Here is a 20,580-nt window from a genome sequence, read left to right on the forward strand (position 1 = left end):
CTTGGGTCCCCGGGAAAATGAGATGCGTTCGTGATTGGCTAAAACCTCTGTCAGTCTTTGGGTGAGCGTGGCTATGTTTTCCAATGATTGGAGAGAATTAACGTCATTCGGCAAACCCGGCCTGTGGTTGGGTGTAATTGTAGGAGGGGCGGACTACCGGCATTGTCTCATAAATAAAGCCTCCGCCGTTACTCCCACCCCCTGTCAACAAGCTTAGACGCCCCCAGCCCCTTGATAAGCTTCTGATGCCGAGCGTTCCTCCCGAGCTCCATGGTAAGCCACCCGGTTGGGACCGACCCTTCAGGTCTCCCGGGCCCACGCCAGCCTGTAGACCCTCAGAGTGTTACTTCTGACCCCTGGCATTTATCTAGAGAGCAGCTACCAGTGCGGACTGAGGTGGAGGCCATGGAGCTGGGCAGCTGCTTCAAGACCTACGAGGACTTCAACGAGTGCTTCAGCGCCTATAAAAGGGAGAACAGATGCTTCTTCATTCTCAGAGATTGCGTCTCGGTCCGCTTCCACAACCTCAGCCACGGCACTTCCATCCGTGAGGACATCCTGTAAGGGTGGGGCAGGGGCGGGGCAGGAGGGGGAGGCGGCAGGTTGACCCAGGAGGGTGCCCTGGAGGAGGGAGTGCAGCGGCTCTTGGCGCTGAGCGTTTGGCTGGCCCTCTAAGAGCATGTTCATAGGTGCCTAGTGAAAAGAGCGCTAAGCCTCCCTAGTCATTGCTTGCTGACCACCTACTTCACCTAAACCCCTTCATTTCCCCATCCCCCTCTTTGAGCACCTACAACATCACAAACACGAAATAGGACCGTGATTGATTGATTTATTCATTCATTTTGTAAATGGTTCTTGTGCTCCTGAGTTTAACTGCTTTTTTTTTTTTTGGTGTTTTTTAAATTTTATTACCTTTATTTATTGGATAGAGACAGCCAGAAATTGAGAGGGAAAGGGAGGATAGAGAGGGAGAGAGGCAGAAAGACACCTGCAGCACTGCTTCACCACTCGCAAAACTTTCCCCCTGCAGGTGGGGACCGGGGACTCGAACCTGGGTCCTTGCGCATTGTAACATGTGCGCTCAACCAGGTGTGCCACCACCCGGCCCTGCTTTTTTTTTTTTTTTAACTTATATTTACCTATTATTTTATCAGCGCTCTGTTCAGCTCTAGCATATGGTCGTGTGGGGGAATCGAGCCTCAGACTTTGGAGAATCAGGCAGGAAAGTCTTTTCATGATGTTATGCTATTACCTCCATCTAAGAACTGTTTTTTTTATTTTAATACTGCATGTCCCAGGCAGCGTTGTCTATTTTGTGTATGTTTTTTCACCCACAGGGCTGTATTAAGAATTATAAATAACTTGGGGACCAAGTGGTGGCACACCCGGTTGAGCAAACATGTCACAAAGAACCCTTAATCTCCACCTGCAGGGGGAAATTTACAAGTGCTGCAAGTGTCTCTCTCTTCCTCACTATCTCCCCCTTCCCTCTCAATTTCTGTCTCTGCCCAATAAATAAAACGTTTTTATTTAATAATTATAAATGGACTGGGGAAATAGCATAATGTTTATGCAAAAAAAAACTTACAAAACTGTTTCATGCCTGAGGTTCCAATCCGAGATTCAAGCCCCAGCTCTAGCCAGAGCTAAGCAGTGCTGATTTTTCTCTCTCTCCTCTCTGTACTCCTTTCATAAAAATAAATAAAGAATTTAAAATAATAGGCCAAAGAAATAGCATAATGGTTATGCAAAAAGATTTTTCTTTTTTTGGTAAAGATTTATTAAGAGATGGAGAGAGAAAGCATCATCTTCCCCACCTGCAGGGGGAAAGCTTTGATGAAGCAGGGCTGCAGGTGTTTCTCTGCCTCTCCCTATCACCCCTTCCCTCTAAATTTCTGGCTGTCTCTATCCAATAAATAAATAAAGATAATAAAATTTAAAGAAAGAAAAGAAAGCATCATCTTGACGCCTGCAGTGCCAAGGATTAAACTCAGGACCTCATATTTGAGTGTCATTCATTGTCCTACTGTTTGTAGGTGGAAAAAAAAAAAAGCCATTGTTTGTAAGTAAAAAGATTTTTCATGGGCACTAGGTCCCAGGTTCAAGACAGAGCTGAGCATTGCTCTAGGAAAGGCAAAGCAAACAAAAAATTATAAGGAAATCTTATTTTTCCTATTTGACAAATAAGAAAACAGATTTAGAGTCTGAGAAATGTTGAAAACTCAATATATCTCAATGTTGAGACAAATATCTCTAGATCTCTGGTGAAAGTGATTCCAGTAAGGAAATTCAGCTTTAGGGCTGGAGAGATAGCATAATTGTTTAAGAATGGTAAAGAAATAATCGGGGGGAGTTGGGCAGTAGCGCAGCGGGAGGTGACGCAAAGCGCAGGGACCTGCAAGGATCTCGGTTCGAACCTGGGCTCCCCACCTGCAGGGGAGTCACTTCACAGGCGGTGAAGCAGGTCTGCAAGTGTCTGTCTTTCCTCCTCTCTGTCTTCCCCTCCTCTCTCCATTTCTCTTTGTCTTATCCAACAACAACATCAATAACAACAACAATAAAACAACAAGGGCAACAAAAGGGAATAAATAAATAAATATCAAAAAAATCTTTTTTAAAAAAAAGAAAATATTACCAAAAACAAAAACCGGGTTTGAACCCTCACTCCCCACTTGCAGGGGGAGTCTGCTTCACAAGCGGTGAAGCAGGTCTACAGATGTCTACCTTTCTCTCCCTCTCTCTATCTCCTTGTACTTTCTCAATTGCTCTCTGCCCTGACTAATAAAATTACGAAAAGGAAAAAGTGGCCGCTGAAAGCAGTGGATTGCTAGTGCTGGCACCGAGCTACAGTAATAACCCTGGTGAACGACAATAAAAGTAAATGTGTAAGAGGAATCAGAAATTCGAACCACCTGTGTATTTATTTATTTATTTATTGCCTCCAGTTGTCACTGGGCTCAGTGCCTGCACTAGGAATCCATTGCTCCTGGAGGCCATTTTTGTTGCCATTATTGCTATTGCTGTCGTTGTTGTTGGACAGAGAAATCTAGAAAGGAGGGAGAAAGAAAGACCACTGGTGAAGCAACCCCCCTGCAGGTGGGGAGCCAAGGGCTCTAACCGGGATCCTTACACGGATCTTTGCCATGTATGCTTAACCCACTCGATACCGCCCAGCCCCCAGTTTCTTTTTTTTTTTTTTAAACCAGAGCACTGCTCAGCTCTGGCTTATGGAGGTATGGGGATTGAACCTGGGACTTGAGAGCCTCAGGCATGAAAGTCGCTTTGCATAACTATTATGCTATACCCCCACCCCAGCCCCCAAGTTTCTAATTTTTCTTTATTTGAGAGAGAGATGCCAGAACACTGCTCAGCTCTAGCTTTTAGTGATGTCGTAGTTTGGGGTTTTGGAGCCTCAGGAATATAATCCTTTTGCATAATCATTGGGCTATCTCCCCAGCCCTGTCCACTTTTTAAAAAATTAAATATCTGGTTGGGGAGATAGCATAATGGTTATACAAACACACTCTCATACCTGAGGCTCCAAAGTCCCAGGTTTATTTATTTATTTATTTATTTATTTTTAATATTTATTCCCTTTAGTTGTCCTTGTTGTTTTATTGTTGTAGTTATTGATGTCATTGTTGTTGGATAGGACAGAGAGAAATAGAGAGAGGAGGAGAATACAGAGAGGCTGAGAGAAGGATAGACACCTGCAGACCTGCTTCACCGCCTGTGAAGCGACTCCTCTGCAGGTGGGGAACCAGTGGTTCAAACCAGGATCCTTCCGCCCGGTCCTTGTGCTTTGCGCCATGTGCACTTAACCCACTGCGCTACCGCCGGACTCCCAAATCCCGGGTTTAATACCCCACACCACCGTAAGCCAGTGCTGAGCAGTGCTCTGGTGTTTCTCTCTGTGTGCATGTCTGTCTCCACCTCTCTCAAAAATAAATATAATATTTAAAAATTTTTAAAAATAGTGATCTAGATAAAGCATTCTCAAGCATGAGGTCCTGAGTTCAATCCCTGGCAGCACATGTGCCAGAGTGATGTCTGGCTCTTTCTTTTCCTATGTTTCTCATTAATAAGTAAATAAAATCTTAAAAAAGATTTTTAAATAAAAAATTGAAAACCAAGAGGTCTGATGGTGGCACACCTGGTTGAGTGCACACATTGCAGTACGGAAGGACCCAGATTCAAATATCTGGTCGCCACCTATAGTGGGGAAGTTTCACAAGCAATGAAACAGGTGTCACTTTCTCTTTCTCTTAGTTTTATAGTTTAAAATATTTTAATTGGGGAGTCGGGCGGTAGTGCAGCGGTTAAGCACAAAGTTAAGTGCAAAAACCGGCTTAAGGATCCTTGTTCGAGCCCCCGACTCCCTACCAGCAGGGAAGTCGATTCACTGGCAGTGAAGCAGGTCTGCAGGTGTCTTTCTCTCCCCCTCTGTCTTCACCTCTTCTCTCCATTTCTCTCTGTCCTGTCTAACAACGACATATCAATAACAACAACAATAGTGGTCCAGGAGGTGGAGCAGTGAAAAAATTTGAACTCTCAAGCATGAGTTCCCAAGTTTGATCCCCAGCAGCACATGTGCCAGAGTGATGTCTGGTTCTTTCTCTCTCTTCCTATCTTTCTCATAAATAAAAATAAAATCTTTTTAAAAACAACAACAATAAACAACAAGAGCAACAAAAGGGAAAACAAATAAATATTAAAAATATTTTAATTGTATTTACTTATTAATGGATAGAGACAGAGAGAAACTGAGAGGGGAGGTAAAGGTAGGGAGAGATACCTGCAGGTCTACTTCACCACTCATGAAGCAGGTGAGAACCATGGGCTTGAACCCAGGTCCTTGCACACTGTAGTATATGTGCTTTACCAGGTGTGCTACCGCCTGGGCCCCAGATGTCACTTTCTTGCTTCCTTCTCTTTCAGTTTCTGTCTCTAAAATTTTTTTAAATTTTTTTAATATTTATTTATTCCCTTTTGTTGCCCTTGTTTTGTTGTTGTAGTATTACTGTTTTTATTAATGTCATCATTGTTGGATAGGACAGAGAGAAATGGAGAGAGGAGGGGAAGACAAGAGAGGGGGAGAGAAAGACAGGCACCTGCAGACCTGCTTCACTGCCTGTGAAGAGACTCCCCCGCAGGTGGGGAGTCAGGGCCTCAAACCACTATCCTTACACCAGTCCTTACGCTTTGCGCCACCTGCACTTAACCTGCTGCGCTACCGCCCCACTCCCTAAAAATTTTTTTTTACCAGAACACTGATTAAATTCTGGCTTACAGTAGAATTGAATCTGAGATTTTGGATCTTCAGGAATGAGAGTCTTTGCATAACCATTATGCTATATAACCCCACCCTCTATCCAAAATTTAATAATACAATTTTAAATAATTGGAAAATCAATCCAAACTTGAATATACTTTATGTAGACTGACTTTTCCCCATTTTGTTGCCTTTTAGTTGTTGTTGGATAGGACAGAGAGAAATGGAGAGAGGAGGGGAAGACAGAGAGGGGGAGAGAAAGACACCTGCAGACCAGCTTCATCGCCTGTGAAGCGACTCCCCCACATGTGGGGAGAGCCTGGGACTCAAACCTGGATCCTTACAGTGGTCCTTGCGCTACATGCCCGGTTAACCTACTGTGCTACTGCCCAACCCCCGACTTTTTTTTTAATCATTGAGAAAGAAAACCAGAGAACCGGGCATTGGCACACCCAGTTAAGCACACATAGTACTAAGAGCAAGGACCTATGAAAAGATTTGGGTTCGAGCCCCTGGCTCCCCACCTGAAGGGGGGACACTTCACAAGTGATGAAGCAGGTCTGTAGGTGGTGTCTGTTTTTCTTTTTTGTTTTGTTTTATTTGTAAAATGGAAATATTGATAAGACTATAGGATAAAAGAGGGTTACGGGCAGAGGGTAGATAGCATAATAGTTATGCAAAAAGACTCTCATGCCTGAGGCTCCAAAGTCCCATGTTCAATCCCCCGCACCACCATAAACCAGAGTTGATGAGTGCTCTGGTTAAAAAAAAGAGGGTTACATTTCCACACAATGCCCACCCCCAGAGCTTCATATCCAGCCCCCTCCCTTGATATCTTCCCTATTCTTTATCCCTCTGGGATCATAGACCCAGAGTCATTTTGGGATACAGAAAGTGGAAGGTCTGGCTTCTGTAATTGCTTCTCTACTGAACATGGGCGCTGGCAGGTCGATCCATACTCTAAGCTAGTCTCTCTCTTTCCCTAGTGAGGCAGGAATCTGGGGAGGCAGGGCTCCAAGACACATGGTAGGGTCATCTGCCCTGGTGAGTCAGGTTGGCATCATGGTATCATCTGGAACCAGAGTAACGGAGCTGATGGGTTGACATTCTACACCTGATGTCTCTAGACACCGTCCAAAGTGAAGGAGGTATTACTGGTTGCATTGAATGGGCTGGGATCAGCAGATGCAGTATCAGTTGGTATGACTTGAGAGAAGCATGCAGGAAAGTTAGCCCCGCCCTAGAAGTTCCAGGACTGAGAGATATACAAGGGCTTTATAGAGAAAGCGGAAGGTTCCTGCTGTCTTAGGGTTTAAGAAGGCAATAGACAGTTATTGCTATAACCAAATTATTTGCGGTTGGGTTAACTTTGAAAATCCCATTGTTGGGAGTCAGGCAATAGAGAAGCAGGTTAAGTGCATGTGGCACAAAGCACAAGGACTGACTTAAGGATCCTAGTTTGAGCCCCTGGCTCCCCACCTGCCCAGGAGTAGCTTCACAAGCCATGAAGCTTTCTCGCCCCCTGTCTTCCCCTCCTCTCTCCATTTCTCTCTGTCCTATCCAACAGTGACAACAACAATAATAGCTACAATAATAAAACAACAAGGGCAACAAAAAGGAATAAATAATATGAAAAAAAGAAAGAAAAAAGAAAATCCCACTGTTAGGATTTGCTGTATTGGGGGATCGGGTGGTAGCGTAGTGGGTTAAGTGCACATGGCACAAAGCACAAGGACCAGCTCAAGGATTTGCTGTATCACATAAGACCTCACCATAATTTGTCCTTTTGGGAGCTGGGCAGTAGCGCAGTGGTTAAGTGTGCAGGTGGCGCAAAGTAAGGATCCAGGTTTGAGCCCCTTCACAAGCAGTGAAGCAGGTCTGCAGGTCTATCTTTCCCTTCCCCTCTCTGTCTTCCCCTCCTCTCTCCATTTCTCTCTGTCCTATCCAACAACAACGACATCAATAATAACTACAACAATAAAACAGCAAGAGCAACAAAAGGATATAAATAAATTTTCTTTAAAAAAAATAATTTGTCCTTTTACGCTATTTATATATAGCTGTATCTTATACAGTAAGGCCACCAGTTGCTTCTGTTCTCCCTGGTCTAAGCTTTTAGGACATTTAATATTTCGAAGAACAAGTCATTATTAGAAATGTAATAACAGTGGTCTGGGAGGTGGCGCAGTGGTAAAGCTTTGGACTCTCAAGTATTAGGTCCCGAGTTCGATCCCCGGGCAGCACATGTGCCAGAGTGATGTCTGGTTCTTTCTCTCTCCTCCTATCTTTCTCACAAATAAATAAAATATTTTAAAAAAAAAGAAAAGAAAAAGAAATGTAATAACAATTTGAACGCACTGTTAAAATTCAATCTGATTACCAATTTGAAGTCTTTTTTTTTTAATTTTTATTTATAAAAAGGAAACATTGACAAAACCATAGGATAAGAGGGGTACAGCTTCACACAGTTCCCACCACCAGACCTCCATATCCCCTCCCCTCCCCTGATAGCTTTCCTATTCTTTAACCCTCTGGGAGTATGGACCCAAGATCATTGTGGAATGCAGAAGGTGGAAGGTCTGGCTTCTATAATTGCTTCCCTGCTGAACATGGGCATTGACAGGTCAATCCATACTCCCAGCCTGCCTCTCTCTTTCCCTAGTGGGGACGGGCTCTGGGGAAACAAAGCTCCAAAGCACATTGGTGGGGTTGTCTAACCAGGGAAGTCTGGTCGCATCCTGCTAGCATCTGGAATCTGGTGGCTGAAAAGAGAGTTAACATACAAAGCCAAAAAAATTGTTGAACAGTCATGAACCTAAAGGCTGGAATAGTGCATATGAAGAGTTGGGGGGGGTCCTCCATTTTGTAGATAGCTAGTAGGCATATTTTAGTTATATTCCAAAGGACCTGTAGCTATACTAGTGTGTTTTGTTTTGTTTTGTTTTGTTTTGTTTTGTTTTGTTTTTACCTGAGCCTGAAATCTGAAATGCAGGTGGATCCAAGTTATTGTCTAGGGAGATGATGTTATAGATGGGAAAAGGACCAGAAAGCTGAATCAGGGAAGAGAGTAGCTCCCTAATATGGGAAAGGGGTATAAATATTGTTGACTGTAAACCCCATTGATTTGATGTGACCTGGGGCCCCCAATTTGAAGTCTTAGGTGCTTAGATTGAAGGAACATATACTCAGTCTATGATCTATGCATCAAAAATTTTGACAGGGAGTTGGGCATAGCACAGCAAGTGCAGGTGGTGCAAAACGCAAGGACCCGCATAATGATCCCGGTTCAAGCCCCCACCTCCCTAGCTGCAGGGGAGTCGTTTCACAAGCGGTGAAACAGGTCTGCAGGTGTCTATCTTTCTCTCCCCTTCTCTGTCTTCTCCTCCTCTCTCGATTTCTCTCTGTCCTATCCAACAACAATGACATCAATAACAACAACTACAACAATAAAACAATGGCAACAAAAGGGAATAAATAAATATTTTTAAATATTTTTTAAAAGTTTGACACATTAAATCCATTTTCCCTCTCTCATATTAATTAAATAGTTATTTGTGAAACTGTAAGTTAATAGGAGTGTGTATATTAACACCACTCCCATCACCAAAGGTCTGTGTCCCTTCCCCTCCCATCCCCCAATGAAGCTGGACATCTACCCTCACCCCCACCCCAGAGAATTTTAATTTAGTGCCCTACTCCAAAGATGTCTGTTTTTCTTTCTCCTTCTCTATCTCCTCTCTCAATTTCTCTCTGTCCTATCCAATAAAATAGGTTTAAAAAAATGGCCACTAGGAGTAGTGGATTTGTAGTGCCATCACTGAGCTCCAGCAATAACCTTGGAGACGAAAAGGAAAGAAAAGAAAACCAGGGGGTCAGGTAGTGACAGCAAGTTAAGCACACATGGCCCAAAGCACAAGTATCCAGTTGGAGCCCCCAGCTCCCCACCTGCAGGGGGGTCGCTTCATAAACAGTTTAGCAGGTCTGCAAGTGTCTGTCTTTCCCCATCTCTATCTTCCCCCTCTTCTCTCAGATTTTTCTCTGTCCTATCTGACAAGACAGCAATAACAAGGGCAATGAAAGGGAAAAAATAGTCTCCAGGAGTAGTGGATTGGTAGTACAGGCACTGAACCCCAACGATAACCCTGGAGGCAAAAAAGGAAAGAAAGAAAAGAAAACTATATCATCACATTGGACACTAGGGATCAAACTCAGGACCCCACGTTTAACTATCCAGTAGTTTATCCACTGTTCTACCTTCCCTGCTGCATATGAGCTGACACTTAAGTGTCAAGACAACTGTGAGATGCCAAATGTGGCAGGAGATGAAGTCAGTTGCAGTCTACTGACATATCTTTAGGCATCACTTGAGGTGTTTTTTTTAATTAATTTTTTTTTGTAGGGACCAGAGGTTTGAACCCAGGTCCTTGTGCACTGAAGTGTGTGCATTTTACCATCTCCAAGACCGTCTGGCCCCTTTGGTGATACCTTTTTTTTTTTTTTTCCTTTTTGTTGCCCTTGGATTTTTTTTTTTTTTATTGTTGTTGTAGTTATTGTCGTTGTTACATAGGACAAAGAGAAATGGAGAGAGGAGGGGAAGAGAGACACCTGCAGACCTGTTTCACTGCTTGCGATGCCACTTCCCTGCAGGTGGTGATCTGGGGGTTCAAACTGGGATCCTTACGCTGGTCCTTATGCTTCTTGGCCACATGTGCTTAACCTGCTGTGCTACTGCCCGACCCCACTTATTCTTTTTTTTTTTTTTTTTTGCCTCCAGGGTTATTGCTAGAGCTCGGTGCCCCCACTACAAATCCACTGCTCCTGGAGGCCATTTATCCCATTTTGTTGCCCTTGTTGTTGTGCTTGTTGTAGTTGTTATTGTTGTCATAGCTGTTGTTGTTGTTGGATAGGACAGAGAGAAATGGAGAGAAGAAGGGAAGACAGAGGAGGAGAGAAAGACAGCCACCAGCAGACCTGCTTGGTGAAGCAGGTGGCTTGTGAAGCAACCTCCTGCAGTTGGGGAGCCAGGGACTTGAACTGGGATCCCTACGCCGGCCCTTGCACTTTGCCTCATCTGCACTTAACCCGCTGTGCTACCGCCCGACTCCCCCCCCATTAAAAAATTTTTTTTTATTATTGGATAGAGACAGGAATTGAGAGAGGAGAGGATGAGGGAGAGAGAGAGACACCTGCATTCACCTCCACCACTTGTGAAGCTTTCCCTCTGCAGGTGGGGACCAGTGGCTTGAACCTGCAACCTTGTGTACTGCAGCAGGTGTGCTTAACCAGGTGTGCCACCACCTGGTACCCTTAATAATTTGTTGGTTTTTGTTTGTTTGTTACCAGTGCACTGCTCAACTCTGGTTTATGGTGGTGGGGGGGATTGAACCTGGGACCTTAGAGCCTCAGGTGTGAGAACTGTTTGCATAACAATTATACTATCTCCCCCACTCAGTAAAAAGGGAGACTAGGGAGATACCGTAATGGTCATGAGAGTCTGTTTGTATAACCATTATGCTATCTACCTACCCCCACTTTTTTTTTTTTTGATCTTTACCCTGTGCTGGTAGCACCTTTTTTTTTCCCTAAAAAATCCCAGCTCTGGAATTGTTTACAGTCAAGATTAGGCTTTAGCCTCCTGTTACCCTCAGGATGAAGTCCAGGGTGATAGTCTGACTCTCCAGTCCATTTCACCCTCTGACTTACACAATGTGCTTCATCTCCATGTAGTTTACTTCAAAACTGTTGGTTGACCCAAGTCCATAGCTCCGTGCTCAATACCACATGAGAGCAGAAGAGTAGTATTTTGTCACACACACACACCCTCACTTTGTCACTCATGAAAAAATAAAATAAAATTGGACTATGGAGTTGAATTAAGTGAAAAATAGGAGAACTTATAGCCAGGTCTAGCATAAGCACTCACATTACAATGAGACAGGACCCAGGTTTAGGCCCTTGGTCCCCACCTGTAGGAAGAAAGCTTCGCAGGAAGTGAAGCAGTACTGAAGATGTCTTTCTCTTTTTTATATTTTATCTCTATTTATTGGATAATGACAACCAGAAATTGAGAGGGAACGGGGTAATAGAAGTGGTCTGAGAGGTGTCACAGTGGATAAAGCACTAGACTCTCAAGCATGAGTTCAATCCCCGGCAGCACATATACCAGAGTGATGTCTGGTTCTTTCTCGCTCCTATTTTTCTCATTAATAAATCAATAAAATCTTAACTAAAAAAGAGGGAGGGGCCAGGTGGTGGCACACCTGATGAATGCACGTTATAATGTGTGAGGACCTGGATTCAAGCCCCCAATCCTCACCTGCGGGGGAGGGGGGGAGCTTTGCCAGTGATGAAGCAGGTCTGCATGTCTCTTTATCCAATAAAGAAAATACAAGGGCCCGGCTGGTGGCACACCTGGTTGAGTGCACATATTACAGTGCACAAGGATCCAGGTTCAAGCTCCTGTTCCCCACCTGCAGGAGGAATGCTTTGCAAGTGGTGAAGCAGTGTTGCAGGTGTCTCTCTTTCTCTCCCTATCACCACTTACTCTCTCGATTTCTGGATGTCTCTGTCCAGTAAATACAATAAAGATCACAATAAAAAATATACCATTTATTAAAAAAAAAAAAAGAAAATACAAAAAAGAGGGAGAGAGACAGAGACACCTGCAGACTTGCTTTACCACTTGTGAAGCTTTCCCCCTGCAGGTGGGATTGGAAACTTGAACTCTGGTCCAGTCCCTGGTGTCTCTCTTTCTCGCTCCATCTCTATTCCCTCTCTATATATAATTTTTTTCAAGAGCACTGCTTAACTCTGGATTATGGTGGTGTGGGGGATTGAACCTGGGACCTTAGAGCCTCAGGTGTGAGAGTCCCAGTAAAAAGGGTAGGGGTAGATAATATGGTTGTGCAAAGACTAAGGAGATAGCATAATGGTCATGTAAAACATCTTAAAGGTCCCAGGTTGAGGGCAGGGGTAGATAGCATAATGGTTATGCAAAGAGACTTTTATGCCTGATGCTCCGAAGTCCCTGATTCAATCCCCCGCACTACAATAAACCAGAGCTGAACAGTGCTGTGGTAAATAATAATAATAAAGTTACTGTAACAATAATTTCATTAAAAAAAAAAAAAAAACAGAAAGGTCCCAGGTTGATCCCCAGTACCACCACGAGCAAGAGCTGAGCAGTGCTCTGGTAAAAAGGAAAGTAATGGGTGGGGGTAGATAACATAATGGTTTTGCAAAGAGACTGTCACACCCGAGGCTCCAAAATCCCAGGTTCAATCAGAGCTGAGCAGTGCAAAGAAGAAAAAGAAAGAAGGGGATAAATTGGAACAGAGTAGGGTAAGATTTCAACCATCTGTAGTCCTGCATCACTTAAGATTTATGAATATTTAAAGATGGACCACAATTGGGGCCCTGGCCCCCACCTACAAGGGGAAAAGTTCATAACTGGTGAAACAGAAACAGTTTTGCAAGCGTCTCTCTCATTTCTTTTTTTTTTTTGCACTTTTTTTTTTATTGATAAAAACATTGACAAAACCATAGGCTAAGAGGGGGTACAACTCCACACAATTCCCACCACCAGAACTCTGTATCCCATCCCCTCCCCGATAGCTTTCTTATTCTTTAACCTTCTGGGAGTATAGACCCGAGGTCATTGTGGGATGCAGAAGGTTGAAGGTCTGGCTTCTGTAATTGCTTTCCTGCTAAACATGGGCATTGACAGGCCGATCCATACTCCCAGCCTGCCTCTCTTTTTCCCTAGTGGGGCGGGGTTCTGGAGAATCAGAGCTCCGGGACAGATTGGTGGGGTTGTCTGTCTAGGGAAGTCTGGTTGGCATCATGGTAGCATCTGGAACCTGGTGGCTAAAAAGAGAGTTAATATACAAAGCCACACAAATTGTTGAACAATCATGGACCTAAAGGCTGGAATAGTGCAGATGAATGGGGGGGGGGGTTCCTCCATTTTGTAGATAGCTAGTAGGCATATTTTAGTTATATTCCACAGGGCCTGTGGCTATACTAGTTGTTTTTTTTTTTCCCTGAGCCTGAAATCTGATATTTAGGTGGATCCAAGTTATTGTCTAGAGTGATGATGTCATGGCTGGAAAAGGACCAGAAAGCTGGATCAGGGAAGAGAGTAGCTTCCTAATATGGGAAAGGAGTATAAATATTGTTGACTGTAAACCCCATCGATTTGATTTGGTCTGGGGCCCATACTCAGTTTAGGAGCCTATGTGACCTCTGCATCCCTGTAGATCTGAGCTCACATTCTGTGGTCAGGAGTAGGAATGTTCTAAGCTGCCCCAATATTAGGACCCATCTTTCTCAGGTGTAGCATAGAGTATGTTGTCCAGCCTCCCTTCGGAGAATGAACATTCTCTACCATTGTTGATCCAATTGAGGGCAAAGTCCTATGGGGGGGCCCCACAAAGGGGTCTATTTTGTTGTTCCTTGCAGGTGTCTCTTTATCTCTTTCCCTCTCTATCTCCCCCCTCCCTCTCAATTTCTCTCTCTATCCAATAGTAAAAATAAATTTAAAAAATATTAAATATGGGGCTCAGGAGATAGCATAATGGTTATGCAAAAGCCTTTCAAGCCTGAGGCTCTGAGGTTCCAGGTTCAATCCCCTGCACCACCATAAGCCAGAACTGAGTAGTGTTCTGGTCTCTTCCTCTCTCATAGTATCTTTCTCTCTGTATCTACTCTTTCTCACTAAAATAAATAAAAAATTTTAAAAACATATTAAATATGGACCACAATTTAGACAGTTGTTCTACTAGGTCCAGTGTCCCATATAACACTGGAGTATAGTAGGCTATACCATATAGGATTGTGTAATCACACAATCACAATTTCTTAACAATGCATTTATCAGAATGTATCCCCATAGTTAAGCAACCTGTAATTGTATAAGAAAGCAATTAGAACTGAATAGCAGACCCAGCCTGTTCGTTGCCAAAGGTTTTGAATACGTATTAACCACTGGGTATAATAGTACTGTTTGTTTGTTTTCTTGTTTGTTTCTGTCATTGCTGATCTTCACCACTCTGGGTTGTTTTATTGAAGATAGAGTCAGGGAGAGGAAGAAAGAGAAAGATTTTTTTTTTTTTTTTTTTACCAGAGCACTGCTCAGCTCTGGCTTATGATGGTGGGGGGATTGAACCTGGGAACTTGGAGCCTCAGGCATGAGAATCTCTTTGCATAACCTTTTAGCTATATCTACCCTTGACAGAGGAAAAAAGATTCAAAGCACCAAAGCTTCCTCCAATATCCTAGGGGCAGGTTTAACCCTGGTTGGCATGAATGGTAAAATAGGTATATTACCCTGTGAGCTATGTTGCTGGAGCTTAACAGCTCTTAATACCACTTGTTCATTTTATTCATTCAATAAACCTTTAGAACCTTTAGAAAGAGATTAAAATTTTGTCCCTAGGCATTGAGCTAGGGTACAAAGATGAGTTGATTGTTTTCTCTGCCCTTGAGTACAGTATTCATAATGGGAATGTTAGTGGTTAGGCATGTGGCTCATTTGGTAGATGGCTGGACTTGCATATGTGAGGCCCCAGGTTCAGTCTCAGGCACTGCTTATGCTGGAGCATCACTCTGACTTCTCTCTAATGAAATAAAATAATTTAAGCTATTTATTTTTTAATATCTTGTTTATTTATTTTTTCCCCCAGGGTTATTGCTGGGGCTCGGTGCCTGCACCATAAATCCACTGCTCCTGGAGGTCATTCCCCCCCTTTTGTTGCCCTTGTTGTGGTTATTATTGTTGTTATTGATGTTGTTCATTGTTGGGTAGGACAGAGAGAAATGGAGAGAGGAGGGGAAGACAGAGGTGGAGAGAAAGACTGACACCTGCAGACCTGCTTCACTGCCTGTGAAGCAACTCCCCTGCAGGTGGGGAGCCGGGGGCTTGGATCGGGATCCTTACACCGATCTTTGCGCTTTGCACCACGTGCGCTTAACCCGCTGCACTACCACCCGACACTATATTTTGCTTATTTTTATAAGAGATACATGGAGAGAGAGCTCCCATCTTCCCCACCCTTCAGATTTATTAGTGAGGGAAAGGAGACAACCATGGCTGGGGAGACAGCATAATGATTATGCAAACAGATTTTCATGCCTGAGGTACCAAAAAGAAAAAAAAAATCCAGATTCAATTCACAGCACCATCATAAGCCAGAGTTGAGAAATGCTCTGGGGAAAAAAGAAATGATGTGATTTCCACTCTGGGAGGTGCTCTCATAAGAGAACCAAGCAAGGAAGAAAGACCTTAATGATTGGCAGTCACCACTATCCTTTATTGGATTTGTTTAATAAACATGCGCTGAACACACAAAGTCAATATAGTTTGAATAACTTAAGCAACGCCAAGATGTTGAGCCAGCAGGCTTCCCTCCCCAACATGACATAGTCCCGAAGGATGAGTAAGCTTTCTCAGAGGAATATATATTATTTGTTATTTACAGGAAACATAAATCAAGAGAAATCAAGAGAGTAGGGAGAGAAAGACCTGCAGCACTGCTTCATCACTTGTGAATTTTCTGCCCCCCTCCCCCACATTGTAATATATCCACTCAACCAAATGTGCCACCACCTGACCCCTAGGAATTTTTTGTCACCAGAGGCTTTAAAAAAAAAACAAAACAGAGCACTACAAAGATCTCATGGTGGTGCAGGGGATCGAACCTTTGGAGCCTCAGGCATGAGAGTCTGTTTGCAAAACCATTATGCTATCTACACCCACCCTTTTTAATTATTTTTACTTTAGTGATACATAAAGGAGAGGGAGAGGGACCTGGTGAAGGCTCACCTGGTTGAGCTCACATGCTACAATGTGCAAGGTACAAGGACCCAGGTGGTTAAGTAGGGGCACATGTCTCTCTCTCATCCCTTCCCTCTCAATTTCTGGCTGTAGGGAGTTGGGCGGTAGCGCAGTGGGTTAAGCGCACGTGGCTCAATTTTTGGCTGTCTTTATCCAGTAAATGGGGGGGGGTGGGAGATAAAGATGAGAGGAAGACAGCAATCACAACACTCCATGGAGCTTCCATGCTATTCTCATGTGGTTCTGAGGCTCAAACCCAACGCCTCAAGGTCAGTAAGGTGCATACTCTGGGGTAGCCTCCCAGCCTCAAGATGAGTAGTATGAGTAGATGAGTCTTTGAGATGAAGACAAAGTGGAATGGGTATTGTAGAGGAATATGAGTAAAGGCAGAGTTAAGACACAGTATAATGATCACAGGAAACACAGGTGGTTTGTCTTTTAGGCTGTGAAAGACAAGATAACAAGGAGGTAGGAAATGATTCTAGAGTTGTGCAGAGGCCTCCACACGTTCCTCACTGGCCTTACTATACCTACTGGACTGTTTCAGCCATTTCCTGCCCCTGAGCCAGCGATGGTTTTCCCACTCAAGTACCATGCATGAAACAAGTGCTGGTGACTTTAGTCCCAGGCCCCTCCACCCTGTTATTTGGACTTGACATATCCTGTTTCTCTAAGCTTACCCCACAGGTGGGCAAACAGGACCAGCTGGTTGGATTGTTTGGAAAAGGGTTGGTGAAGTATTCAGGCTGTGTCCCATCACACCAGAGGCCAAGGGAGGGGGGGGATTTCCTTCCCCTAGACTTCGGGCTAGTACACTCCCTGAGGAGGCAGGGTGTGACTAGCCACCCATGGCCCTGAGTCACTCACTCATCCAGTACATCTTTGATAAGCATCTACTGAAAGCAGCTTTGTGTTGGGTGTTTGGAATACACTGAGGAATAACTCAGTCCTGTCACTTGAAGTCAGGCCCATCCAGTTGATAAACACTGCGTAAACACTCGAGGATGTCGCAAGGCAGAGCAGCTGTAAAAATGAATCATTGACTTAGCACAAAGAAAAGACTGAGCCAGGTTCCAGGCTAAATAGACTTGTGAATTATTTAGTCCTCACAATAACTAGGATTTTAATTTGGACAGTCAGCCTTATCTACTCCACTGTTTAGCCATTAGGCATACCATCACCCAGAGAAGTTGTTTGGGCACTAGAGAATGAACCCAGAGACACCATGCGTGCACTCTATGGCTAAACAGCCTCCCCAAATTTCCTTTATATTTAGGTTGAAGATAAGAAGAGAGAGAGAGAGAGACCCCATAGCACCAAAGCTTCCTTCTATGTCATAGGGGGCCAGGCTTGCATCTGGGTCGTGAACATGACAAAACAGCACACTATCCAAGTAAGATATTTCGACAACCCAGATTTCCTTTGTGATTTTTGAGACATAGAAAGGAGAGATACCAAAACACTGCTCCCATGTGTTGCTAGGGCTCAAACCCTGAATTATACACACAATAGTGTGTGTGCTCTGCTGGGTGAATAGTGTGGGTGCTCTGCTGACCTCTACTCTTAACATTTTAAATCTTCTTCTAGCGTTTGCCCTTCTTCCATAGCCAGTCAACAGCGTCAGGTTGAGCCTGATGTAAAGTTTCGAGACCTCCTTTGAATCTGGAGAGGTGGCAGTCGTTGATTTTAATAAATGCTATGAATGCAAAGGATGATGATTATACAAAAAGACTTTCATGCCTGAGACTTCAATGTCTCTGTCTTTCTGTATTTCTCTTCCATTAAAATGAAACAAAATATATTTTTAAATCCTTGATATTGGAGACTTAAGTATAAATCTCCCTCCCCTACACAGTAAACTCTACTGGGATCTCTAGGAAACATTAGCTACTGTAATTCCTACAGGACCTTTCCTTATAAGAGAAAGTAGGTGGTCAGCACCTTTTTAATTGTCAGCTCTCTCTTCCCTAGATATGTGCAAGTGAAATTTGTCTGTATTCGGAGCCAGTCAAATAGGAAGAAGACATCAGAGGGTGACATGTGCCCAGCATACTTGCTCCTACAGTACAATGAGAAACTGGATAGGCTGTTCATCAGTGAATTAAACACCCAGCACATACATACTGACTCCAAAATGATAAGTTCTGGAGGAGACATGGGTGACAAATCTCAAAAGACAACGTGCCTGCAGAAACCCCATCCCACAATCAAGAAAGACTTTGACACAGCTGAGAAGGCCCCAGTTGAACCACCATGTTGCTTAGGTAAAGTCCAGGCTCACTCAAAGCCAGAGCAGGAGGGTATCACTACTTCTGACCTGGCCAAGATAGCAAACGTAATGAAGAACTTTCTTCAAGTAGATGAGGGCTCCATGGCTTCCCTCAGTGTTGGGAACAACCAAGACTTGGACCGGCTCAGCTTCCAGAGCAGCAAGATGAGTGACCTTTTCATCCGCTTCCCAGAGAACCTACTGTTGCACCGGGTGGAGAATACCCAGAGCCACATCCTTTATGCTTTTTTGGTGGAGACCAAGGAACGGGAGAGTCGAATCGTACACTTTGCTGTGCTCAAAGCTGAAACTGCTACCTCCATAGCCAAGATGCTGAGTATCTTCACAGAGTTCAACTCAGATTGGCCCAAGGTCAAGGTGGTCTTCGTGGATCCATCTTTCCCTTATCAAGCCATCCTACAGGAAATCTTCCCTGCTGCCCGCATCCTCCTTTCCATCTACCATACAACCCGACTCTTAGAAAAGAAATTGCACCGTAGTTCAGCAAACCCATCCTTTAAAAGACTCATGAAGGAGGCTCTTCGAGAGGCAGTGTTTGTCACTTCAGATGTCAGTCTGCAAAATCTCTGTCAAATGTCCCAAGCTCTACTCGATGAAGAGCTCTTCAACTTCCTGCAGGCCCACTGGTTTTCCTGTGAACTTCTCTGGTACATGCATGTCAGGAAGGGCTTGCACGCATGCAACACTTATATGGACAGCCTGGATGAAGTCACCAGCAAGGTGTCAAGTCTCTTTCGGGAACAGCAGACCCTGATGGACTGTATCCTTCGCTTTGTCGACTACATAGACTTCTTTAACACCAAACGCTTGAAGAACTTTCCCACAGCCCCTCCCAAGTTAAAGAGACCCCGGCCAGCAAGCATGCCACCAAAGGCCAAGAAAACTTTCAGCATCTATGGAGGGAGCCTCACCAGGTACTCTGTTGAAGAAGCAAAGCCAACCCTGCAGCAGCAGCCACAAGTACAGCCCTCCCAGAATGACATGCTAGACACCTTGCACAAGAATGGCTCCAAACTGGCCTACAAGCTGTGCCATAGCCAGTGGGAGGTGGTACAGAACTCCACTCAGCTGGTCAACGTGAGTGGCCCCTCAGTGAATGTGCAGCTGCTAGAGAACTCTCACCAAGTTAGTAAAGATGGTTGTAGTTGTAGCTGCTCCTTTCAACAGTGTTATCACCTGCCATGCCGGCACATCTTGGCCCTGCTGTATGCCAGCCAGAAGCCTGTGAGTGAATCTATGGTGTGTCGTCGGTGGCAGAAGAGGTACCAGCACCTTCTCGGACCCGGTGGGGAACTCCGGGACCCTGTTAGGTTCCCAAACATGGGCCAGCCTGGGAAGCAAGGACGGAATGGCACAGTTTGGGACCTAAGCAGGGAGCTAGCAAACCTACTAATGCAGAGTGAAGGGCCAGAGCTAGAGGAGCGTTGTTCTACCCTGCGCAAGATTGTAGACATCTGGGCTGGCCCCTGCCAGCCACCTGAGCCTATTCAACAGCCAGGAGACTTCAAGGATGTGGGTCACCTTCCTTTCCTCTGGGGAAAGCAAGAGGAAGGGGAGGGACTCCTCCCTGGAGGAGCCACAATTCATGATTGAAACACACTGACTCACTGGACCACAAATCCCTTTCCTTGGAAGTGTGAGAGCCCAGAGTGAGCAGGACATGCTAGGGTCAGCATTTCAGCCAATTCCTGGGCCTAGTTAAGAATACTTAGTCCCATCATGCGAGTCCTTTGGATTCTCCACCCTTTGTTTCCCTACCTTTGGCATTCCTTTGGAGCCTCATTCCTTGCTCAAGGCCAAAGTTATTTACATGCTGAAAGGTCATCTCTCTCTCTCTCTCTCTCTCTCTCTCTCTCTCTCTCTCTCCCCCAAGACTCCTGAGGTCAGATCTTACTTCACAGAGATGAATCCCTTTACTAGGATAGAGTAAGACATTATCAACCTGGTAAAAGGGCCTGTTTTACAGAGACAAAGGGAAAGAGGGTGATCTGTGGTTGTTGCTGCTCTTTACAAAGAACCTGTTATTTGTACCTATTTTTATTCATGTCAAATAAAAGATTTTAAAATAAGATAAAACAGGAGAAAAATATGTTGTGCTTAAACAAATCTAATGGGGGGTGGGGAGAGCAGGGCTATGGAGTCAAATAGAATCTGGCACCTCAACTTCAGTTGTCCTCTTCCTAC

General features: G+C 44.3%; 2 protein-coding genes across 4 annotated transcripts in view; both read left to right on the forward strand.

Annotated features, from left to right (window-relative positions):
- Nucleotides 1-20,580, forward strand: part of ZSWIM1 (zinc finger SWIM-type containing 1) — a 63,172-nt gene that overhangs the window by 35,221 nt on the left and 7,371 nt on the right. The window contains exon 1 of one of the 2 annotated variants that reach the window (XM_016192563.2): nt 422-560. The exons of the other annotated variant lie outside the window; for it this stretch is intronic. The gene's annotated coding sequence lies outside the window, so the exon portion shown is untranslated. Of the gene's footprint in view, nt 1-421; nt 561-20,580 lie in introns of those variants that run through there. 2 annotated transcript variants of the gene reach the window in all.
- Nucleotides 137-20,461, forward strand: ZSWIM3 (zinc finger SWIM-type containing 3). 2 transcript variants are annotated; one of them, XM_016192562.2, is made up of 3 exons: nt 175-273; nt 372-560; nt 18,078-20,461. In XM_016192562.2, exons 2-3 carry the CDS (start codon nt 406-408, stop codon nt 19,987-19,989), a joined length of 2,067 nt encoding a protein of 688 aa, XP_016048048.1. In that variant the 5' UTR covers nt 175-273; nt 372-405; the 3' UTR covers nt 19,990-20,461. The 2 variants fall into 2 exon arrangements, with proteins under 2 accessions (XP_007533139.2, XP_016048048.1); XM_007533077.3 differs by having other exon boundaries at nt 137-560.

Source organism: Erinaceus europaeus, chromosome 1, assembly GCF_950295315.1.
Source record: "Erinaceus europaeus chromosome 1, mEriEur2.1, whole genome shotgun sequence".
Classification (NCBI taxonomy): Eukaryota; Metazoa; Chordata; class Mammalia; order Eulipotyphla; family Erinaceidae; genus Erinaceus; species Erinaceus europaeus.